General features: G+C 44.6%; 1 protein-coding gene across 1 annotated transcript in view; it reads left to right on the plus strand.

Annotated features, from left to right (window-relative positions):
* Nucleotides 1–201: 201 nt before the first annotated feature.
* Nucleotides 202–20215, plus strand: part of LOC111652852 (ras-associating and dilute domain-containing protein-like) — a 22998-nt gene continuing 2984 nt past the window's right edge. The window contains exons 1-14 of the mRNA XM_023403242.2: nt 202–714; nt 1400–1602; nt 3264–3438; nt 5573–5805; nt 6715–7166; nt 11067–11363; nt 11515–11922; nt 12897–12934; nt 13012–13238; nt 14250–14362; nt 18330–18564; nt 19435–19607; nt 19913–20057; nt 20167–20213. Of these exons, the coding sequence (XP_023259010.1) occupies nt 599–714; nt 1400–1602; nt 3264–3438; nt 5573–5805; nt 6715–7166; nt 11067–11363; nt 11515–11922; nt 12897–12934; nt 13012–13238; nt 14250–14362; nt 18330–18564; nt 19435–19607; nt 19913–20057; nt 20167–20213 (2862 nt within the window). The 5' untranslated portion in view covers nt 202–598. The remainder of the gene's footprint in view (nt 715–1399; nt 1603–3263; nt 3439–5572; nt 5806–6714; nt 7167–11066; nt 11364–11514; nt 11923–12896; nt 12935–13011; nt 13239–14249; nt 14363–18329; nt 18565–19434; nt 19608–19912; nt 20058–20166; nt 20214–20215) is intronic.

The following is a 20215-nucleotide window of genomic DNA, read 5'->3' on the forward strand; positions in this document are numbered from 1 at the left end:
GCAGGTCCAGTCAGAGAGACTGAGAGGAAGTGACAGCAAGTTGAAATTATAAATGTAAATAATGTTATAATAATCTTCATATAAGATTGAGTGCTTTTGGGAAAACATCCGGGGCTGGAGCCCGGTAAGCCCCCCCCCCCCCTCGCTCCGCCTATGGGTATGTGCACTTGGCACCTTCAGGCAGTTGCGCCGTGGACGCACATCTGGAGAGCGCGTTCGTTATGAATTTGAAACAAACTGCCTCAGCCTGAATGTGATATGATACAGACTGTGATTAGATCTTTCTGAAGTCTTGTCATTCAGCTTTATTTAACACATCTGACCTGTCAGACACCGCGCGACTGGGAGTAGCTGGAGTCGAACAGCCCGGTTACAACAGCTGGATGAGGGCTGGAAACATCTGCAGCGTCTGTTCCAGAGTTTGTAAAATGAAGCAGCAGCTGAACGGCTCTCTGCCGCCTGTCCCGGATGAAACATCCCAGGAATGAAGCGAAGCGGTTTGGGAGCGTGACGGGCTGATGGGACATGTAGGAGCAGTCCTGTCGTCACTTACAGAAACTTTCAGTTGAACAGGAGCATCCAGGTGGAGCGGACAGGAATGAACCGGATGAAGGAGCTGAGTTCTCTTCCACCGAGACCGCCGAGTTTACCTGCAGCCTCCCCGAAGAGGCGGTTCGTGAAGCTGGGGAGGAAGACGAGTGATGGCTCTCAGCAGTGAGTGTGAACAACTGGGCGATAAACAAAACCTCTGAGTTCTGTGAGAGTTGAGATGTTCAGACCAGGAAATAGACCTTTATTGTTTTTTTGTCTGTAGAGAATGTGTCACTTTTTTTATGCTCTTAAAAGAGTTGAGAAATAGCAGTCAGTCCACTGTGAGGAGGAGAGGGAATACATCTGAAAATAACATATTTTAATATATTTACACATTCGTTCAACAACCACACACAACTACAAAATGACCTTCACTCCATCATCTTCATCATTCCATCATAAAGCTTTAATATTTTCCACTAATATCCTTAATTAGAAGTTTTTAAATCTCTTACATCCATGTGGTGGCGTCACTGCAGAGAACCTTTGAACCAGCGATAAGAAGCTTACAAGCTTGGTTTCAGTAAACAACACTTCATTATTTCATTCATGCTGTGAGGGAGGAGAGGTGAGTCAGGCTGGACGGCTCTGTGTTGACTTACACAATATTTTATGGTTAAAGTTCTGTTCATGCTTCTTCTTTTTCCTTCCACTGAACTTCACTTCATCCTTTGCTGGTGCATCAATCATTGTTCTTAGTCCTGTTCTCCTTGTAAGGATGTCAGAGTCGCAGGTAAAGGTACAGATCTGCTGGTAGGAATTCGCTGTCAGGACAGATGTTGATCGAGGACTCTCCCTCTTTGATCAGATCAGCTTCATCCACCGGCAGTTCATCCACCAGCAGGTCAGCCGAGGGAGTGGCCGTCAGACAGCCCAGCAAGAGCAGCATCCGTCGCCATACCAACCGCCTCTCAGGTGTCTTCCTTCGCGGCCCCGCCTCCAGCCCAGGCTCCATGGCTCTGACGGCAGGTCTCAGGTCATCGCTGTCCATCCAGGCCAGGAAAGGCAGCAGTACGTCACATTGTCTTTACGTTATCTGTGCTGGCACTTGGTTCTCACTGAAAGATTAGAGAAGAGAAAGAGAAATGGTTGTTGGTGCTACGCTTAGTATTTTACATTAATAAATCATTGTTGCGTCATTTTGAGATTTCACTTTAAAAGAGCCACAGACTTTATACACTACGGTCAGTTTACTAGTCGCAGGGAGTTTCAGAACGGTTTTCTTTTGTGGCTCCGGAGGAGATTTAGAGACTATAAATTTATATCAGGAAATCTGCATCACAAGGTGGAGTTTGAAAGATTTGAGTGTTTAACAGACAATGAGGGTCTGACAATGTTATGGGTTGCATTATGGGAATTGCAGGATGCAACATTTTGCTTGATCCATTCAAGAAACTAAAAACCAAAATGTATGTGGGTGGGATTTGATCAGGCTAAACAAAGAAAACTAATATCGAGACAAACATCTTTGATACTGAATTTCACATTGTGTTGAAATAAAAAATAAGGGAGACATATCACACGATCTGCTAAATACATAGCAGTGCAATACCTCTAACCATCGTTTGTTATAGTAACATACAAATGTCTATACACATGGTAATTGCTAGATTTCAACATGGGGTCTTGCATGACACTACTGTCAACACAGTGCACTGTGAAGACTAACATACTGTATTAGTACCAGTGAGGAACTGTCTGGGAAAGCCAAAGATTAATTATTCTCCTCTAATTCTAATTTTAGAATAATTATCTTCTAATTCTAACTTTAGTCTCATTTTCTATGAACTTTGCTTCAGACATTAAAGGGTTACTGTCCTAAAACCATCAAAAAAGAGTTATCCAATCAGACTACATGATCGGGACAGAAGATGTGAAGCCTCCACAGATATATGTGTTTGATTAGAAAGTGACAGGTGAATTAACCAATCACATTTTGATTCTTAGTGGGTGGAACCAATAATGACAGCAGCACCTGAGATTTACCTTTTTCTAACCAGCGGTTTAAGCTAGCAGATCACTTCAGTCTATCAGGCAGACTGGCAGCAGTCAAAGCGACAGGTCAGTCTGCAGTGGACTGTAGTTACACTGAGTCACCACCATCTTGCCATCATGCTGGTTTATGATGTTGGTAAATCTGAATTAATTATACTGTTGTACTCATGATTTTTGTAAAATGAACTAAACAGTTCGAGCTAACGAGTTCCATCCTATGATATGTATAGCATGTCAATATAGAAAAGTTTAAGCCTTTACTTCCTGCCGTTTAGCTCTAACTCTAAACTGGTCGCCGGCGACCAGGATTCAGACAGTGAGCCGTTAGCTGCTGGTCGGTCTGGTAACATGGATCCGTCTAATCCCCGGGTCGGTGCTGCTCACTCTCAGGGGAAGGTGCAGGCGCGGTGTTTCTGGTTTAACAGCACCATGCTTGACAGCCTAGGTTCACCTGGGTGTCATGTTTCCATCGCTGAACCGGAGCCGATAAATACCAGGGTCAACTACATCATTTGACTCGGGAGTGAAAACCAATTGTACCTTTTCACATCGCTGACAGATGTTAGCAGCGTTTTAAGGCCACATATAAATTATCTGTATGCAAATGTCTATCATTGTGCTCATTAACCACAACTAACCCCGGCATTAAAACGTCTTTCCTCTGTCGTGTTACACAGTGATGTGTGCGGATCCTTTGATTGCGGACGACCCGTCTGAGCTGTCCAATCAGATTAGTGCTCCAGGAATCCTGAAGATCTTTGGAAATGAAATCTGTGAAGGAGCTCACTACAAGAGCGTCCTGGCCACCACACACTCCAGTGCAAAAGAGCTGGTCAAAGAGGCCCTGGAACGGTAAGACCATGTCATCTGTGCACGTGTGTGTGTGTGAGTGTGTGAGTGTGTGTGTGTGTGTGTGTGTGTGTGTGTGTGTGTGTGTGTGTGAGTATCTGCCTGCCATATGTGTCCTCTCTTTGTATGTGTGTCCATGTTTCTCTATTCGGGGTGAGGTACGAGTCCGTCCACATGTTTCCTCTGCTGCAGTATATCTGTGTGCTACATGAATATTTATAAAATCAGTCACAACTGTCTTTCACAGAAGTTTGGCACGGCTGATGAAAGGTTAGCATGTTCATGTTGTTGTGATTAGTATATTTCAGATGAACAAGGTCAGCTTGTTCTGTCTGTCATAATTGCAGTACAATGTGCACAGTGTGTGTGTGTGTGTGTGTGTGTGTGTAAAGTAGTTCATTTAGTAGTTCTGAAAAGGTCTGGAGCAGACCACAGATCTGTGTAAGAGGCAGCCAGTGTCGGCCACAGCTCAGAGGCGGCCTCTCCGCAGGGTGAGCGTCTGTCAGGCTTTGCCTTCGTCTCAGCCAAAAACATAATGGAATGTTCAATACAAGTATTCAGCTCGTGGAGGAAAGAGTGAATCATTTTCTCTTCCCTCAGTAAAAGTTTACACTGCAGCAGTGACATTTATATCAATATCAGGTTGTCAGTAATGGGTGAGTAAAGACATTAAGTACATTATGACTCTTACATGCTGGTTTAATGGAATATCATGATAAGATATTACTTTGATTAGCATGAAGAGAAACAGCTAAAAAAATCAACCCTCCAGTGAGTCAACGCTTCTAAATGTTTGCATATTAAAGTGTTTTACATTAATCAGTATTTTTAGATTGATAATGGATATAATGACTGTGTACGATGTCAAAGCACTTTCATGTAGTGACGAACAAATAGAGTCTGACATGACTTCAGTTCCCCTCAGCTCTACGATGCTTTTTTAGCATCTTTGGTTTTACAGCCCACAACTTTAAAGCTACAATATGCAAGTTCTGAAAACCAAGCTAGCACTAGCATGAGACACGAAACTAAACCACTTTCCTCCCCTCCCTCTCCCCCCTCCCTGCTCTGTTGTGCTCCGCCCACACTACATCCTCGTCGCGTTCGCTGTCTCAGCTCATGCAGGAATCGGGAGCTAGCTAGTCTGTGAGCCAGACGCAGTGACTGCTTCCAGTAGCTAATGCTAGTTTGAAGCCACAGAAGCTGTGTAGTGCATGTGCATGTATTGATTGACAGCTGTGAGCTCCCATCCCTGACTTTAGCCTTCTCTGATTGGTTAGAAGGACACGGCTTTGACAGCACCTCTCCACATCTCTTTTTTATTCTTATATATATTTTATTTTTATATATCTGCTGTTTGGCTCTGGAATATAGCTGATTGTTTAGCTGAGTAGGACCAAACGTAGAGTGAATACTGGACTTACATTATCCACGGTGGCCAGAAACATGACTCCTGTGACTGTTCGCTAACATGCTCAGTGTATTGACGTTATAATGTGATAATAAATCAATATTGTGTTCACAGCTTGTTGTGTTGGTTTGCATAGCAAGCCTTTTTCTAACTTAACAGCAGCCACTGTGTCTACTTAATTATAGTATAGTTATAGTTAAGCTAATACGTAGTGCAGCAATAGCACAAGTAGCAATATCTATCTAAAGTCTGCTAACATTAGCTAACATTAGCTAACATCAGCTGCCATAAGCTACTGATCACCGACTAAGACTGTAGCAATAAAACCCCTGAATGCATTGAATTGTGGGTCCATCTCATAGTCTTCCTCTGCTTGTTAAATTGTTATGTAATCATAGCTGCCTTCAAATTATTTTGAATTTGATATTATTATTTTATTTATTTCATATATTTTGAGTTATATTAGACAGTCTTGGAGAAACTGGTGTGTCTATGTTGCTTCCAGAAGCTTTCGGGGGAATGGATGACTAGTGGTGAGTAGCACTGTTAGGAGTCTGTAATTTTCAAATCCTACACAAGGACTTTAAGCAGAGTAGACACTGTTATTTACAACTGAAGAAACCAGAAGTTTCCAAAAGTACAGTGATGCTTCTCAAGTTCTAAATAAATTTTATCCAACTGTTTGACCATTTTGATAAGAATTTGTAAACCAACTGTGTCGTACAGGTACGGTCTGGGCAAGGAGGAAGCAGAGTCCTACGTTCTCTGCGATGCCATCGGCTCCATTAGCGAACATCAGTGGAGGACGGAAGGGTTCAGAGTCGTCGGCGACAACGAGAAGCCCCTCCTCCTGCAGTCACTATGGAAACCCAGAGAGGGCCTGGCGAGACGGTTCGAGATCCAGAGGAGGAGCTTGGTGGAGGAGAAGACGTCCAGAGACAAAGACACCATCACTGCTGGTAGAGTGTCTGTCTGTAGGGACCACATCCTGATTCAGGGTGGAGTTTTTACCATGAAATAAAGTCAGTATTGTCAGTATTAAATCCAGTTTTAGAGCTCTCACAGTAAAAATGTGGTTTGTTGGCACGCTGTTTTTCCAGAGAAAATCATCCAAGCCACACAGACCAAATTGTATTTAATAGCTCCACAATTTCTTTTTGTTTGTTCTTTTCAATTTCTGTGACAAATTTGGGCTCATGTTTCATCCTCACTGCTTTTACAATGGTCTGAGGAACTTTAAGTTTAATGGCCATTATAGACATCCTGTGATCTAATTAAACTTGTTCCACTTACACATCTCCTCTGTTTTAAACTAAATGTTATAAAACGTCCTCTTCACTGATATTTACAAAGAATGATGCAACAGAAAAATACCCCAAACTTTCCACAGACGCTTCACGCAAACACTGCAGGCTCTGCCTAACGAGCAGGGCGGACCGCTGTCTGTCAGTCCCACTATCGTTTCTCCTGGAGGCCCTGGCTGAGGTTGACACAGCTGTGGTCATGGTGTGAGAGTGTGTCCTGTTTTGTGCTTTGCTTTTATGAATGACGCAGCCTGTGATAGCTTCTATCAGTGCCAGCTTGCGGATGCCTGCTGTCTAGATGAACTTTTTTTTTTCTTTTTTTTTTCATGAGCTCTGTCTTTCTTTCCACTGAGCTCTGTTTTCCTGAGCTCTGTGTGGGGCTCCTCTAAACACATGATGTTCAAATGAGCAAACACACACAAACACTTACCTCAGGAAAAAAAAACAGGTGTTGCCCTGTCACCACATTCCTTTACACTTGTGCTTAATGTGTAGTTGCTCAATTAGCCCACGGCTTTAACAGCATTCCCAACTCTCTTATTTGCTTCTTCATGTCCCTGTCAGGCATCAATGCTCAGGCTCGAAAGCTGCAGAAGAGCCGCTCCAGAGTGACCTCCACCCTCATACACAGGACCGTGGGCCGAAGCCACAAACTGTGGAGGAGCAAAAGTGAGATGGACCTCTTAGATTCTGACACAGAGACCAAACAGGACGTAGATCACGATAAGTGTGTTAAGGATCGAGGTGAGGGCCTGAATCAAACGTCACCGCAGAGCTGCAAGCGCCCCAAAACAAGCCCAGAACAGAATCACATTCACAGCCTGGAAACTCCCCCCCAGGGGTTTCAGGCCAAAACAGAGACCCTCTGTCCGTCAAGGCCGAGAGGCGAGCGGGAAGGAGAGGAGTCGCAGAGGGAGGGGATGGAGAGCAGCGACGATAACGCCACACAGTACGCCATTCACCCTCCTCACGACTGTCCGTACCTGCTGCTGCTCCAGGGCTGCAGCCCCACACAGGTATCTCATTCACACACACAGCTCAGCAAACCTACCACGACTCATCAGGCCCGTCTAGCTCCACATGTGGAGGTGGTGTGAATGTGGCTGCAGTGATAGTGACACTCTGTGTTTAAAGAATGTGGAGGGGGGTGTACTGTTCTCCAGAACCAACAACACAGCAGCAGAAGTGTAAGGAACAGTGTCTTTATCTGCTACAACTGTTAGCACGTTCAGCTAACTAGCTCACCGCCTACAGTAGTAACCGGGCATTCCTTCCGAGGGAGCACATCATTAACTAGTTTATCTAGGTACAGCTCTGGATGCTATCAACGTTTAGGCCAGTTAGAACTGTGTCCTGAGCTGGATTTAGGAAATTCACACTCCAGCTAATGTTATCTTTAACAAACACCCTGGTCCTCGCCCTCAAAGATTTTTATTTTATTTTGTCAAAAATTAACACAACATTAAAAAAATATGAAAAAAAGTTTGCAAGCTAATCAAACATGGATACGTTAGAACAAGATATGGTCTTTGTCATACTCATAGGACTGAAACATCTTTCCTTTATTTGCTGACTTTTTGCCAGATGTGTATTAGCTTGAGTCTTAATGGATCTCGAACTCTGGATCAGGCTTAAGGTGGACAGGTGAAAGAGCAGAGAGCATCAAGATGGTGAGAGGAGGAAACATGAGAGAGACTCAGCCACATGTTTGAGCCTCAGTCAGACCCAGACTCAGAGGAGGAGTCTGTTGAGACCAGAACCAGAGACTAGCAAACGGGTCAGAACCGTTAGCATAGTTAGCATCTTTTATTTGTTTATGTTGTTTGTTAGCTTGTAACTGGCAGTGGCTGACACAGTGTTAGCGGTTGTGCTAATGCTAACTCTCTCTCTCTCTATGTACTGACATGGTTTCAGGTGTATTTAGCCCCGCCCCCCATCCCCACATGGTGACAGGATTGGTTCTTTAGGTTTGTGACGTATGAACCCGAATCTGTTTCTGTGAGACTGTCATTGGTTCACTGCAGGTGAACGAGGTTAAACACTTGATTTGATGATCAGAGGGTCAAGTGTTTATTTAAGAGAATTATAGTTTTCATTTAAAAGTTATCAAATTCTGTTATAAAGAAACATTAACATTATTTTAATTAGCTTAGCTACAGATGACAAACTGCCAGCAGCAGTCCTCATTTCAGCCGGTGATCAGATCATCAGCTAGAAACAAGAGTCCTGCTCTTGTCTGTCTCTGTGTAAAATCAAGGAGCCATTGAATTAAAAGATTGGTGTGAAATTTTGATGGTAAATCTGCCGTCATCAGCCTGTTGTCTCAGTGTGAACAGAGACTGAGGCAGAATCATTACGACCAAGGTCATAAAGTAAATGTAGTGTCAAAACACTGATCAGGAAACAGAGAAAGACAAAACCAGGCTCTGCTTCCTGACTGATTACTGGTGGTTTTTAATGTTGGACAACACACACACACACACACACACACACACACACACACACTCTGCTGTGATTCTGACTACTGAGGGTTTTATCAGAGGGAGTTTATTTGCCAGTGTTGAGTTAAATCTGTCCAGTTGGAAAAGAGACATGTCAAACATAATAATCCTGCTCATTGTTCTCACTCACTAAATTTGATAAAACGCTCTTTGTTTAATCAGGCTTGGATCAGGACTATAATTCTAATACCTCCACATGATCAGACTGTGGAGCTTTAACCGAGGGACTGTTGTTATGTAGCTGCTGCTAAATATTCAGTCTCTGATTTTCTGCTCTTTGTCAGCGATTGATGGAACGAAACATTGACTCAGTTTCACTTCAGGTTTTTACTTTTTCTATTCATTTTGACCAGAAGTTGCTTAATACACACAGGAGGTTACACGTCAGTTAAAGTGGTGAAATCCTTCAGTGGAGTAACAGGAGCTAATGTGCTTAAGTATTAAAAGTGAAAGTATGTATTATGCAGGATTGACCCCTTTAGAATATGTGTAATTACAGATTATTGTAGAATATGATTTGATAATTATTACTGATACATTTTAAAAGTGTAAGCAATATCACTAGCTGGGTGAGGCGTGGCTACGGTGGCCCTGAGAGCTCAACACACTGCTGCTGAAGAAAACACAAATACAGAGACACTCTGCAAGCAGCACAGACAACAGGGGACACATAAAAGTGACGAACCCGGCTGGGACTGATTATTATACCCGACATTGTTGACTCATAGTATCCCACAATGCATCATGAAAAATAGTGAAGAATCAGTGGTCACTAACCAAGCAACATATACATCATGCATTGCTCTCATGCTGAAAGAAAGAGCTCAGAGAAAATGACCTGAGTGTCTGAAAGAGTTTTTTCATTGTGTCAATGAGCTCAGTGTAAAGCCCCTGTCCATAGGGAGGAGGAAGTGATTTCAGACACAACCCAAATGTGTCCCAGTAGAGTTCATCACTTTTTTCGGTCTCCTGGAAACACTTCTGTTGTGTTGTGAGTATTTGCAGCTCACGTTTTTTCTGTTTTCATGTGTTTTCTTAAACTGCTGTGTGTTGATCTCTCAGGGCCACCGTACACAGCTCAGTTCGACCACTTTATAAACAGTTTGGTCCTTAAATCTATAAACAATGAATCATAATTAATGAGCATATGTTTCACACGTGAAATCATCTGCCAATTAACTAGTTAAATAAATGTAGTTGCAGTGCTTGAAGTGGGCCGGTACCGGCACTTCTTTATGTTACTCTTTAGTGTCCCGTTACTTTTTCTTGCGTACCGGAACTCACTAGCTGCCGGGACTCTTCTGCACTCCCTGTTTCAGGATCTGGCCGATTTGTTTTTGTAAAAAAAAACTTGTCGGGGGATGTCCCGCCCACAGCACCATCTGATTGGTTTACGTCACCAGTAATAGCCTATCACGTTGAAGGCCGCTGTGTACGCAGTTGGTCACTGACTCTGCGGGTCACGTTAACGAGCGGAGCTGTGTGTCGAAGGTAAGACAGCAGACGTCACTGAAGCTGTAGTAAACATCACAATCCTCTACAGTGAAGTTACAACAACACCGCACTCTGATGAACACGTTCACCTGTTGGTTCAAGACACACCGAGCGAGAGAGAGAGAGAGAAGCTAGCGCTAACTGCTAAGCTAAAGTAGCTAGCTGATCGGAACAGCTTGTAAACAACTGAATTAGTGAAAGGAGCAGAGAGCTCTGGGTGCTGGAGCAGAATTAAATGTACAGCAGGTAGTTAGTCACTGTGATGGAGAAAATGGCAATATTAACTGTTCAGACAGAGCAGCAATAAACTATCAGTAACAGAAACTCTAGAGACTGGAGATGAGACACTACACTGACGTCAGCACGTCAGAACGTCAACGGTCACCAACTACAGTTACTGAATCAGTTCCCAGGTGAGAACAGCTCAGAAACCAACCAGTTAATTCCATTCAGACACTTTTTTTCCCACTTCAAAGCACTGTGTAAAAAGTATAATATTATAGTGGAACAGAAATATAAAATAACATCAAATGGAAATGCTCCAGTAATTAATGTTTCTATTCCAATCTTTGCTGGTAGGAGTTTCTGTGGGACCATTACACGCTGTGTAGACAAATTGATTTAATTCATTTGGCAAAATAAAAAAACTTTAGATTTTTTTTTTTAGACTTGAATCATTGTAGGTTTAAGTACAGTAGCTCAGTAAATGTACCTGATGCTTTCCACCACTGACAGAAGAGAAACAAAGGAGAAACTAGCTTAGATGCTAGTTGATATGAGCAGCGATAGCAACAATGGCTACACAAACAAAGAAAAGAGCATCAGGAAAAGAAGTGGTTAAGAAAGTCTTTATAAATGAATGATATCCACTCAGTTTTTCTCAGATTTAATAGCTGACTCATAATTTTTCTCTCCACGCAGGACTTCCTCATCTACCTACTTGTGGGGCTCGAAACTGTCATTGGCCGGAGAAGTGATCATGAAGACGGGTCAAAACCCGACATCCTCCTGTTCGCCACCGACATCCTTCGGAGACACTGCTGCTTCCATCGCCGTAGCCCCGGCGGCCCCACCATGCTCTGCCCCTCTCAGGATGCTGTGGTCACGAGGAACGGCGAAGTCTTGAGAGAAAAAGTACAGCTTAATCCTGGTGATGTCATCGGACTGGGACAATGCTACCTGTTTCTTTTCAAGGATCCGGTTGCTTTGATGCACAAGGTGAGACACTGGTCCGTCCCAGAGATGAGTTCAGATCGTACACACATTGTTTAATATATCGTGAAGAGGCTAAACTTTGTGTTTTGAATGTGATATTGTTCATATAACTCCTGTTTCAATCTTTGTGTTTCTTGTTTCTTGGGAAATGAAGGAGGTGAACAGTTCTGCCCCTGAGCCCAGCTGGTCTGCTGTCCCCTGGATGTTGGGTCATAGCACCTCTACCACTAGAACAAGCCCCACTACAGACAAGATCCTCTGCAACAGCTGCATCTCCCCCTGCACTGACCCCCAGAGCAGCAAAGAGCCCCTGAGCAGGGGCCCCCCATTTTTACAGTCACCTGAGGGCCACAGCTTGACTCTGAACTATGACCCAGAGGACGAGGATCGCATCGTCAGGGAGATCGTTGCTATGGGAAGCACCAGAGTCAAAGACAGGCCGGTGCTGACTGCAGCGTTTCTGCTGTGTATGTGTGTTCAGTATTCGTCCACATGTCTTCACACCTCGGACCTGCGCAGACTCCTGCTGCTCACTGCCAGTGGGATCCAGAGAGTCATGTGGGTGAGTTATTGTAAAGAGATGATAGGTCACTCATAAGCTTCTCAAAAAACCTGCTAAGACCCGCTGACATTGGGCTTTTGTTGGCAATGGAAAAGGGTTCAATCTTCATTGACATGACTGCAATGGTCCCGGATATTTATCAGCTCCGGCTCCGATCAGCAGTGATGGTAACACACCTGTCACCTGTCCAGTACGGTGCTGTTAAAGCAGAAACACCTTCCTCTGAGAGTGAGCTGCAGCCCCGAGATCAGTTTTAGAAAACGCACAATCGCAGATCGAAGCGTCTCACACAAATCTTTACTCAGACTTACATTCATCAGGTGGCTAATTTTGATGCTAATGATGCTAATGTTGCTCAGTGTCTGTGGGATGTGTAAATAAGCAGCTGCTAACACATTTCTCCATAACAATGTGTTGGTGATGAGTTACTGTGTGTTTGTTGTGATGCAGCATTTTTACTTTTACTTCATCTTCAGGCCATTTTTATTTCTTTGTTATGTTCACATGATTCCTTGGTGTGTTGTCTGACGTGACCGTACACCCCCTAACAAGTTGCTCCAGCCTTGTTGTGTAATTGGCAACTTTTTAAAGAGTTAGTGATTTCATTTCACTGGTGCAGCCTGAGGACTTTGGTTTCTATTGGCTGTTCTAAAATCTAGATTATAAACAATAAGAGCTCCATTGTTTTCAATTAAAGATACTGGATGTGGATCATACTGCCTGGGGGGGCTTAAGCTGCCAAGTCTTCTGTTAGATATTCTCCTGAAAACTCACTTTTATGGACATTTTGAATGTGCAGTAGTGATCTGTTTTTATATCTTTGCATCTTCCGTTATTGATTTTTTAATTACTTTTTATGCTTTTTGTCTCAACTTCCATCTTCTTAGCATCGTTTTCTTACTTATAAATGAACATTGTTGTCATGATATTATCACGTTTCCTGTACTGATGTACAAAGCCTTTATTTCTTGCAGGAGCACACTAAGGATCTGGCGGCAGTTCAGCCTGAAGCGTAAGTGCACTTTACAGTTTGTCTTCAGCAGTCTCTTATATTACAGTCCACTGCAGATCTTTTATCCTGTTCTACAGTCTCAGTGGTGAAGACTCAAACTCAGAGGACCTCCAGCCTCTGAGCCTGCCCGAGGTGATCTCAGGACTGCGCCCCCTGGTGGTGTGGATGTCCAACAGTCTGGAGCTGCTGCAGTTCATCCAGTACCAGCTACCTCTTATTCTGGAGTGGAGAAGCAGAAAGGAGCAGGGGCAGGAGGAGGATGAAGAAAGGGAAGATGATGAGAGCAAGGAGGCGGAGAGCTTAGGTATGTGAATCAATGGTCATGTGACCGTATGACCAATTTAGTTGCACTGTTGTATGTTGTATCAGCTTAAATCATGACCATCACAGGTCTGTGTCCATCTTGAACCCGAATAACACGTCCTCTGTGGAGGACACACAGTCTGAAGACTCGGGGGCAGCTTTGCCCAGATCGTGGGGGGGGGGGGGGGCACTGCAGGAGTATGAGGTATCGGAGCCGTTGATCAGAACCATCCGGCCCGGTCAAAGTGAGAGCTGCGTCTGTGATCTCAGCACAAAGTCTAACAGATATTCAGCGTTGGACTCCACCAAGGTTTTCCCTCGTCTGCGATCCTGCTTCATGGACCGGATCAGAAGTCGCATCCGAGCTGGGGACACAGATGATGTGGTTCTGTTGGCCTCGTCAGACCTGGACCTTCAGCATGAACTGGGACAGTGTGAAGTGGTCGGGATGAGAGTCAGCACCTCCAAGTCTGAGGCCATGGTTCTTGAGTTGTTGTCCCAACTGAAGCAGTCCAAGTATTTCGTGGTCTTGTTCATGAGTGTGGGTAAAATGGAGCGGGAGATTGACAGTCGGATTGGTGCGGCATCAGCAGATCTGGACCACCATGGCGAAGAGGGAGCTGAGCTCAGAGAACAGTCGCTGCTCCTTTGAAAGGAGCCAGTTGACGTGATTAGGTCATCTGGTTAGGACGCCTCCTGGGCGCCTTCATTTGGAGGTTTTCTGGCTATGTTCGACTGGGAGGAGACCCCGGGGTAGGCCCAGAACTCAATGGAGGGATTATATATCCGATCTGGCCCGGGAACACCTCTGGATCCCGCCGGAGGAGCTGGAAAGTGTTACTGTGGAGAGAGACGTCTTGACCACTTTTCTTGACCTGCTGCCACCATTACCCAACTACAAGCAGAAGAAAATGGATGGATGGACGCCAAAAAAAGCTGAGCTACAGCTACATCAGTTACAGATATTTATAGATAAGTATGTATTTGTGTGTGTGTGTGTGTGTCCTTTCAGCCATGTTGGAGCTCCGTCTGTCCTGCGTCCGTTCAGCCAGTGAGGAAACGATGGCGGTTCTGGAGGAGGTCGTCATGCTGGCCTTCCAGCAGTGTGTGTACTACGTCACCAAGGTGAGGCGATGCCCAAGCACACAGGTTAAAGGTGTGTGTGTTATTTAGAGTAATTTATTTGGGTAAGCACTGATATAATGTCATGGTTCTCTAAGGAATGATGGTTATATATCAGTGCACCAGTTTCTAGTTTCAGACTCTAGTCCTCTCACTGATGATGATGTGTAGATTAAGAAAGTAAATAATTGGAGAATAAAGAGCCCAGTGAGCCGCTCTGACAGCTTCTAATGTGCCGACTGCCTCACTGCCAGACTACACCGGGGGCATTATGACAGGGGGGGAGACATGACACCAAGGGCTGTGTGTGTGTGTGTGTGTGTGTGTGTGTGTGTGTGTGTGTGTGTGTGTGTGTGTGTTGCCAAAGAAGCTTTGCATTGCAGCCTCTAATATTTCACTTGATCAGCTGTGAGGTTGGATATACAGATGAAGTACTGGACATGTTTTACTTTCTAAAACTGTCACACAAACACGTGTGTTGACCAGATAGATAGATAGATAGATAGATAGATAGATAGATAGATAGATAGATAGATAGCTAGCATTCCTCTGCATCACATCATCACTCAGGTAATAGGAAAGATAATCCCTCGGGCACCAGTAGCTCACCTGGTAGAGGCATGTACCATTAATGCTCAGTCCCTCAGTCCTATATCTTTCTTGTCTCTCTGTCATAATAAAAAAACAAAAAATGCCCCAAAAAAATAACTTCACAGAAAAAATTTCTGGCCAGAGTTTCACTGACGCCACATAATTTTCTTCTCTTGTGTAACGGCTGTCTGTCTGTGGAGGTAAATAGGAGAAGTTCACATACTGAATTTGACTGTGCATTGTCCTGTTGTTTTCTCACAGTGTATTATTTGGAAAAAGAGAACATGGTATGTGATTGTAGCCACAGAATCCAGTTGTGTGCAGTTTCGCTGAAGCTCCAAACCCATTACATGAAATTGAGCTCGGAAAGATTCAGACAAATTTCCAGAGGAGCTGTGGGTGAAAACTCTAACGAGGAGCCTGATCTATTCAAGTTCGTAGAGTGAACATGTCGTACCGCTCAGTTAGTAGCTGAGCTGAAGCAGAATCACAGCCCCTCTAATGACCAGGATCATCCAAACCAGCTACGCCCAGTCGATGAGCTCGGGGCCAGAGCTGCAGGAAGCCATGTCCAGCACTGAGCCACATCAGAGACACCATTAATACAGTGTTGGTCTGACAGGAGCAGCAGCCAAACCAGGGTCCCAGGTCCTGCCAACTGGACTTCACATGCCCCCTCCCCCCTCCTCCTCCTCCCCACTCAGGAAGAATATGACACTGTATCTCTACAGAGGAAACTATAGGAATTCCTCCATGTTCCTAAATGTCCTGCAGGTTTGAGACAGCACATTCCTGCTCCGAGAGGAGGATGTGGTTCTCTAACTCCTCCTCTCAGTCAGCATATATTTCTCTCAACAAGTCTGCCCGGTGCAGCTGATGACTTCCAGATGTGGTTAGTCAGTAAATCCATAAATAATGCAGGAGTATAATACAGCATGTTCATGAAGATTTAAGTTGCAGGATTTAATTTAAAGTTGATGTTGAATTGATGTGTTGCATTATGGTCTGAATTCCTCCCCGACCGGGCCGGGGCCGCGTACGCGTTAACTCCCCACTTTAAATAAAGTCTGCAGGAAAATAGAAAAAAATCAAAACCAATATTAATGACATACTTTATTTTGACAGTATAGTGAGAGATAAACAGGAAATGCAGGGAGGGAGAGAGAGAGAGGACAACATGCAGCAAAGGGCCATGGGTCGGACTCGTGCCCATCGCCGCTGCGGTTAGGACTAAGCCCGTGTGTTACACGCTCTACCAGGTGAGCCATCGAGGCGCCCACAAACATATGAATCATACATTTCATTTATCTAGATTGACCTTTCTGTTGTATTATGTATACAAAGATGATTTAAGAGCACAGTGACAGTGATTTATGAATATGAAAAGGTTTTTGACAAGTTTTGATATGATGATTTATGGGCTAAAATTAGGTTCAAAAAGATTTTGCGCTTGTAAAGAGATGAAGCTAAAGTTTATTTTTGTAAATCAACCTTTATATATGTAAAATAAATCTGCAGGAGAAATTCAAGTTTGTATTTGTAGAAAAGTAAACAGAAAAAAGACTGATTGAAAACTGTGAACAAATGATATACAAAATAAAAACAACACTTTTCTTTATTCTAAAAAACAAAAAAGTTAGACGAGTTTACCTTTTAACAAGTTAATTTATCTGTTTTTGAGCATCAAAATAAATTTTCAGTCACAGAAAACGGGTCAGAACAAGTTGTTAAATTACTTTTAGCTCGAGCTAGCTTCCTACAGAGTTGAATCATGGCGCATCAACACTGAAGAACCTGAAACTGCAGTTCCTCTAACGACCACTAGAGTCTGGCTCCAACAGTGAGTCAGTCCCCATAGACTCCCATGTTAAAATGTCCAACTTTACAGCAGAAATAAACATGTTTACAGCCTGGTACAAAAACTGTTTTGGTCTCTAGAGCTAATTTCCTCCTTCATGACACCTGTTTATATAACTCACCTGTTTATATAACTCACCTGTTTACATTTTATTAAGGACTACAGTTATGGAGGATTGAGGGCGTGGCCTCTTTGAGTGACGGGTGGGTTGCCACAAACTGGCATTCACTGAAGTCTCAGCTCCACACACGTCCTTCCTCCTTGACCATTGTTGGTTTAGCTGGAAGTTAAGGGGCGGAGTCAGACACTGCCAAGATGGTGACAGTAGAGCAGCTCACTCTTTAGAAACCTGTGGGTGACGTCTTGACGATCTTTACACAAATCCTGGATGCACATTTTATTTTGACAGTCACTGGCGTCAAGAGTGGGACTAACCTGGCTAAAGGCCTATTGATTTACTCCAGTGTTTATCCTTTCACTTAGTGCAGAGTGATGACACAGTGTCAGTGTTTACTGTGGTGCAGTCGGTCTGATGGTGGTGACATTGTCTTAACTCTGTTTACTCTGGGCCGTCAATGTGAGCGTCATCACTGCAGGATGGAAAACAAAAGGCGCCACTGCTGGAGACGTGTCTTGATGAATACACATGCACTTAAACAGGGTTGTGGTCAGTCTGTGCCTTTACTTGCCCGTCACAATGAATGCAGAAATAAGCGGAGAGCACACACTCTGGAGGATACGTGCCGTGGGTGCTGTGTGGTCACTCTGGCATTATTGAATGAGTGAGTCCTCTTGGCTTCGCTCAGTGACATTTTCCAACCAGAAACACAGCAGGATTATTTGGCTGAGTCTTCACCCAGCTCCACTGGCTCATGTGACGGGAGCTGCGGCTGTTACGTTGTACTGTTCGTGTTGAGTCGGCCCCGGCAGAGCCCCCGGCTGGACCCCGGCTGGGCCCCGGCTGGGCCCCGGCTGGACCCCGGCTGGGCCCCGGCTGGGCCCCGGCTGCGCCCCTGGCTGCGGGGCCTTACAGTAAATGTAAGCTGATCTGCTCAGGGCGGATTCCTCCAGAACTCTTCACTCAGCAGTCCTGTTCAGAGCTGTGCCAGGCCCACATGAGCCATATTCAGCTCTTCAGGAATGTGGATCTCCGGGCAGCGCTGGCCTTGGAAGCGTGGTGGGTGTAAGAGAGAGATTAGAGGGGAGAGGGGATGTCTGTGTACAATTAACCCGAACAAAGCCGCGGTTGTATGGGCTCGCTGTGAATCGCAGAGAGGACCTTTGGCTGAGAGAGAGGAAAACGAATCTTATATCAACTCCTGCAGCAGTGTGAGAAGCAAAGAGACATGTAGAGGCAGAGTGGGTGGTCTGGGTCTGGGGTAGAGGGCTACATGTCTGAGGTTATCCCAGAGATCAGAACATCAACTTTTCCAACCTCACACTGACCCACAGGAATGATCAACACTCTGCAGAGAGTCTCTGAGCCGCACAGTTCCCATGACAACACCTCTGTCTCCTCAGGTCCTCTATCCCATCCTACCTGGACTCCTGGACTGCAACCCGTTCAGGGAGAGTCCAGGTGAGAGCAGCAGTGGACCGCAGGTTCCCGCAGAGATCCAGCAGGTTGTGGAGGTCCTGAACGAGACCTGGGTGCTGCTCTCAGACTGTCAGCTCCACCCAGAGATTTCCTCTCAGCTGATTGGCTACGTCTTCTACTTCATCAACGCATCGCTCGTCAACTCGCTCATGGAGAGAGGTACCAGAGACCTACACACAGGAAGCTCTGTTACAACACCTATATAATCTGTATATAACATCTACATTATATAATATGTGTAATAAATATGTCACAGCCACAGACTGACCGATCTTTCACTGCAGCTCAGAGCAACACAAGACTGTGATAATGACAGGAAATAAAAACTCTGGTTCTTATTAGAGAAACGATCCACACATTGGTATTAGGGATAACGTGATCATGTTTTTTGCCAATGTGAGATTGGCCGATAACCATCATTCTTGGCGTTATATCTCGTTATATCTCATTATATCACATTATATCTCATTATATCACGTTATATCATGTTATATCATGTTATATCTCATTATATCACATTATATCTCATTATATCACGTTATATCATGTTATATCAGTCTCACACACTTTGTAAAAGTTCCACACTGCAACATGTTGTTTTGTTTTGGAGGCCTGTCGCTTGCCGGCGCATTGATCAAGGCCGGTCTACACTACACAGCACACAGCGCTTCTCTCAGCCAGAGTGTTAACCACAGGTGATCGGTTTTCAGGTGATTGGTGACTACAAGTATTTATTCTGATCCACCGATCATGTATTTTAATGAAAATGGGCCGATATTGATCGGCTCAAACGGCTGCTCAGTGCTTGGGTTGGTTGCTGCTGTGGTAGTTCTGGATTATGGTAAAAATCTGCTTTTTTTAAACACAAATACAGATGATAGATTTGAAGCGGCTCCGACTCAGAAACAACATATTGTAACTTCAACATTCATCTACAAAGAAAAACATTCAGACCTTCATGATGAGAAACCAGAGTGAAAGAAGAAGGAGGAGGTTTTGAAAGAGGACTTTCTCCTGGTGTGTTCACAGGCTCAGAGCCAGGTTTCTACCAGTGGTCCAGAGGAGTACGGATCAGGGCCAATCTGGACCTGGTCCTGGACTGGGCCCATGCAGCTGGACAGGGAGAACCAGCACTGGAGCACACACACACACTCTCCTCAGCTATCAATCTCCTGGCCACACCCAGGAAGAATTTACTGCAGGTAACACACACACACACACACACACACACACACTGGTCTGGTTCAATAGAGATATATAGTAGAATTTATTTACGATGTCGGGTTTATGGCGGGAAAGAAATAAATTAAAATATAGAATTTAAGTAAATTTTCCTTTAGAAAAATCTCGTGTGCGTTCCTGTGGAGTGTTGTTGATGAGGTCACATGACATGAGAGATGAAGTACTGGATCAGTCATGGTGGGAAAATCTGGTGCTTCAACTCACCGGATGTGTTCTTCATGTGTTTTGCGTGTGCGTGTGTGTGTGCGTGTGTGTGTGTGTGCAGACATCTTGGACGTCCCTGCGGTCTCACTACCCCTCCCTGAGACCGGCTCAGCTGAACCACCTGCTGGGTCTGTACAGCCCAGCGTCCCCCTGCAGACACATGTGGACTCCGTCGGCTCAGGACGAAGCAGCAGCTCATGGAACCGGTGAGACCGTCACCCTGGTTGGTGAATACAGTCACAGATATCATCATCTCATGTACAATCTTTCACTTCTTTTCTCTTTATTTCAATATCATCCTCTGTCCTTCGTCAGCTGACGTCCTGGAGAGTTTTGACACCCACCACCCTTTGGTGCTGCCTGT

The sequence above is a fragment of the Seriola lalandi genome, unplaced genomic scaffold (assembly GCF_002814215.2).
Source record: "Seriola lalandi dorsalis isolate HSWRI2012SDOR001 ecotype SW California unplaced genomic scaffold, Sedor1 jcf7180002054075, whole genome shotgun sequence".
NCBI classification, from domain to species: domain Eukaryota; kingdom Metazoa; phylum Chordata; class Actinopteri; order Carangiformes; family Carangidae; genus Seriola; species Seriola lalandi.